Raw genomic sequence first — 4,929 nt, 5'->3', positions numbered from 1 at the left:
TCAAAGAGGAAGAGTCTGGTTTGTGGTAAGACACACTGGGAACCTTAACTTTTATCCCCATATTGTGAAATGACTGAGGTGTTATGGGAACTGTTTTCAAAGAGTCTGGTTTGTGGTAAGAAGTGCGGGTAACCTTAACTTTTATCCCCACATTGTGAAATGCCTGAGGTGTTAGGGGAACTGTTTTCAAAGAGTCTGGTTTGTGGTAAGACACACTGGGAGCCTTAACTTTTATCCCCATATTGTGAAATGCCTGAGGTGTTATGGGAATTGTTTTCAAAGAGGAGTCTGGTTTGTGGTAAGAAGTGCGGGGAACCTTAACTTTTATTCCCATATTGTGGAATACTTGAGGTGTTATGGGAGCTGTTTTAAAAGAGGAGTCTGGTTTTTATGATTGCTTGGTTGATGATGCAGAATACTATTAACTATTTCCTCAATCATGAAAAAAATGTCCTTGGAAAATCCCATCAACTTTCATAAGGACTGTTTTCATAATAATGAGTCATGTTCTCATAGGTGTTTCTTTTTTCTGGTGATGCAGAATACTTGTTAAACCAGAAACATGAAGTACCCTTGAAAATTCCAGTAAGTATTTCTAAACGTCACTGAGATGGTTAGTCCAGTGACTGTGTTTTGTTGTTTTCTTGTGTATATTTTGTCTCTTTCATTCCACATAGTTCTCTTGTTTCTTCTCAGGATCAAAAGATATTGATTGAGATACTGGGGAGGGATGTGAGTGCATGGCCAAGGTGAGGCCCAGATCTTTACAGAGGTGTGTGTGTGTGTGTGTGTGTGTGTGTGTGTGTGTGTGTGTGTGTGTGTGTGTTTTATGCACAGACAGAAAACACATGCATTTTTTTGTATCATTCCAACATTTTCCTCTTCTCAACTTTCCTGTTGCTCTTCCAAATATCCAGCTTTTCTTTGATCCTTCAGTGAAAAACCTCCCTTTCCTTAACTCTTTGTTGTATCCCCTCAATATCCAGCCTTTGTTTGTCTCTGCAATAATGGATCTTTTCTGTGTATTTCCTCCAGGATCTATTTACCCAAGAACAACTTGTCAACAATTCCTGTAGATGTCGTCATCAGTGAGGTCAGTGTTAGATACCAACTTGCTGCTCAGGTGTCTGTTGTACCTGCTGGCTGGCATCTCCACTTTGTCTCTCCTGGTAACCAAGTCTGTATGTGTATGTGTATCTATTAATTTATTTCTGTGTGTATTGTGTCTGTCTATCTGTGTGAATGTGGAGAGTTTGGGGTGAATCTCGCTTGATACCTGATGGGGATGGATTGCTGTGTGCCTCTCAGTGCAGCAGCCTGTCAGTGCAGACAGCATTTGACAGCTGTTTCTCACTCCACATATTTACACAAAGGTGCTGACAGATTAGCAGCAGGAGTGGGAACTGCAGTGGCTGTAACTCACATGACTTCACTGGTACCAATCCAGACCACCTGGCTTCCCCAGGGACAGGCTTGTGTCACCCTGACCTTACCTCTACCTATACATCTACCACTGCACTACATTTGGAATCTGGTTGAGTACATGTACTCAGACCCAAGCCTGATGTGTGTGTGTGTGTGTGTGTGTGTGTGTGTGTGTGTGTGTGTGTGTGTGTGTGTGTGTGTCTTTGTCTATCTCTGTTGAAATCAAGTCATTGTTGTGTCTTGGAGGGAATAAGAGTGTGTTTGTGACTATCTATCTATCTATCTATTTGTTTAAATAAAGTTGTTGGTAGCATCTGAGGGAATGAGAGGAGTGTGAGCTCAGTATGATGTGCAAGGAGTTTATGGATGTTTTAACATTTTGTAATTTAAGTATTTATTAGTGTGCATATCTTTTTTTTGCATGCAAGATTTTAATACCTTACTTTATCATTTTGTCTGCATCTAACATACAGTCTCTCTCTCTCTCTCTCTCTCTCTCTCTCTCTCTCTCTCTCTCTCTCTCTCTCTCTCTCTCTCTCTCTCTCTCTCTCTCTCTCTCTCTCTCTCTCTTCACCAATTCTCCTTACAGGCTTGGTGGTGTATCCTGAAAATTTGAAGATCCAGGAGAACTCTGTCACCAAGAACCTGCAAATGAATGTCATTGGGTGGCTGATGGCAGCTCCTCAAGTGAACCCAGAGGTGAGGGAGGCTGTCACTGGAGGGAGCAGGGAAGTAGGGGTTAGAGTGAAGATGTTTAGAAAAGAGGGATGCAGCACTGTGGTTGTGAAGAGTAGCCATCATTTTCATTTTAAGGGTGTTTTTAAGCTATTTGGCTTGTAGTGCAGTGGTCAATGAGACTATCCCTTTCCACTGGGGACCCAAAATAAGAATAAAGACAGACTTCATATTCTGAGTGTTAATGGAAGTAAGAATAATAATCAGAAATAGCAACCATTATCACTATCCTCAGTTTCTTCATGTCAAGCTTGATAAAGTTAGATTTAAAAAAGAAATAGGAAGGAACTGGTTCTCAGATTGAGTGATAGATGAATGAAATAGATTCAGTAGTTAGGTTAGTGCTGAGTCATTAGGGAGCTTTAAAAGATTAGACAAATTTATGCATGAGGATGATAGTGAAAATAGGTAAGCACATTTCATGCAGGAATTGTCATGTGTAGACCAGACGGCTTCTTGCAGTTTCCCTTGTATTCTTACAATTATTATACCACTGATATGATGCCACAACACAATGGTAATGGTGGTGATGGTGTGTTCCCGAGTGATGCAGGTGATAATGGGGCTTGATATGAGTGTTGAGGGCATGGAGGGTCCCATCACCTTTGCTCCTGTGACCTCTGGCTCTTCTAAAAAGGGAGTTGCATCCTTCACGGTATTTTTATGTCTGCTGGTGTGTAGTGGTAAGGATTATCCAAGATTGGAGAAGTGTCTTGGGACCTTCCTCATGAAAAAATTCGTCAGGGAAAAGAAAATACAGAAGCAGGCAGGGAGTTCCAGAGTTTACTGGTGAAAAGGATGAAAAATTGTTAATAATGGTGAACTCTTGTATTGGAGAGGTGGACCACCACCATCACCACTACTTTTTCTCCACAGATCACTGGGCTAATAAAGTACAGTATGATGGGTGCCTTGGAGAAGCTGTGCCTTGAGTTGAAGGCTGCAGTCACCTTCAGAAAAGAGCAAAGCTGCAACAAGTCATCCAAGTACTTTGTCAAGAAGGTTTATGTTGAAGGCAACCTCCTGCACTGCTCTCAGGAGAACAGTGGGACTCATGGATGCCTCCAAGACCCACAGAGGATTGGAAGGCATAAATTCAATCTTGGATAACTATTGACATTTAAAACTGGTGACTCCACTTGTCAGATTGTAGGTGGGAAAGTTTAAAGGGTTAATTGATGGGAACATTGTTGATCTTAATTATTTTTTGGTAAAGTACTGTAAATCACTTGCATGTGAAATTTCAAATGGATGAAATAGCATGAATGGTATTGTAGTTGAATTGTTCTTTGTAGCTGGAAAAAAAATTGGGGTTGATTGATGGGGAAACTATTGTTCAAAATCCTTTTATTGTAAACTAGATCATGTACATAGTTGTTTAATTTTTTTGGAAGTGAAATAACATGAATGATATTGTAGTTGTTTGTGTTGTACTATGGGTAAACCACTGGAAAAAGTGTAGTAGTTATGAACAAAATTGGATTAACTAAACATCACTGAGGTTGTAGTTGTGAAATTTTGTAAATTAATGTAAACAATGAAATACTTACTTAATCTTATATTATTAGGAGTCATTGGAAATTAGCTAAAATAAACACCATTATATCATCATAACCCTATAATGACTAACCAACTTCGCCATGAGAGGATAGTTTTAACACAAACAGTGCACAGCTTTGCCAAATGTTGTCATAAATCTGTGTTGGAAATATAGTCTTCATCAAGCATTATTGTTGTGTAAGTTATCATTGCTGTCATGTGTTGTTTTAAGGAGACACTGATTTTGCATTTTTTTTTTTTTCACACCTATTCAGAAGTTTAAAAATCTTTCAGTTTTCTGTGCATGTGTTCTAGTATCCTCTGCATTCTTTCTTGTCATTCTTTCACACTCAAGAGCTAAATGCATTGAACTAACATTCCCATTCCTATTATACAGCAATTCATGAAATTAACACCAGAGCAGTTTGGTATGTTATGGAAACTGAGAGAGAGAGAGAGTCCTTTTTTTCCTCTTCTCTCTCATGTCATGGCCCAGGACAGGGTGACGTCCTTGGAACATCGTCATTTGCATTCCTTAATCACAGACAAATGTGCCTCCTCACTCACTCCTCCATGTTGGAGAAAATAATTGCATTAATGAACATGTCTTGCACTTTATCATTACTTTTTATTATTATTATTATTATTATTATTATTATTATTATTATTATTATTATTATTATTATTATTACTACATTTACAGTAGTCCCTCACTGTTAGCAGTGAAATTTGTCAAATGTGAATAGTACTATAAATGGGAAAATTATACATTAGTCTTTGGCAAGGCCTGGGTTCACCCTTTTGACTTGCATTTGAAAGCAAAGACATTATACATTAACATTATACATTATACATGAAACATTAACAGCAATATAGAATACAATAGATAATAGATGACAGATGTTATTTACCTTTAATTATTTATAGTTAAGCCTGGTGAGAGGATCGAGTGTGGTAATTGTGTAGGTGCACTATTAATATTTGGCACCCAAACCAGTGTCATCCATATCCAAGTGTCCATGCCCTTCTGGCTCCCTCAACCCTCCATCACTTGTAGAGGCTGCACTCCTGGGGACAAACACCAAAGATGTGGTTAATTGCAGCAAAAAAACAGTAAGATGGCTGTTGGGAGGTTACCAAAAATCAAACAATGCACATGGACGACAAACTAGATCAACACCATTCTGTTACGTCAGCAAGTGGCACACCAAAAGTGGATCTGATGTGCCA

The 4,929-nt window shown here is 38.9% G+C and overlaps 1 protein-coding gene across 5 annotated transcripts in view; it reads left to right on the top strand.

Annotated features, from left to right (window-relative positions):
* The window catches only part of LOC135098440 (uncharacterized), a 55,976-nt gene extending 51,713 nt beyond the window's left edge, over positions 1-4,263 (top strand). For 2 of the 5 annotated variants that reach the window (XM_064000808.1, XM_064000816.1), the window contains 3 exons: positions 1,036-1,187; positions 2,015-2,124; positions 3,037-4,263. In XM_064000808.1, coding sequence (XP_063856878.1) covers positions 1,036-1,187; positions 2,015-2,124; positions 3,037-3,270 — 496 coding nt within the window. In that variant the 3' untranslated portion in view covers positions 3,271-4,263. The other 3 variants (XM_064000810.1, XM_064000809.1, XM_064000817.1) reach the window with 3 other exon arrangements.
* Positions 4,264-4,929: the final 666 nt, after the last annotated feature.

This window comes from Scylla paramamosain, unplaced genomic scaffold (genome assembly GCF_035594125.1).
Source record: "Scylla paramamosain isolate STU-SP2022 unplaced genomic scaffold, ASM3559412v1 Contig62, whole genome shotgun sequence".
In the NCBI taxonomy this organism is placed as follows: Eukaryota; Metazoa; Arthropoda; class Malacostraca; order Decapoda; family Portunidae; genus Scylla; species Scylla paramamosain.
The sequence above is the reverse complement of the archived record's forward strand: the minus strand, read 5'-3'. Positions and strand labels throughout refer to the sequence as shown.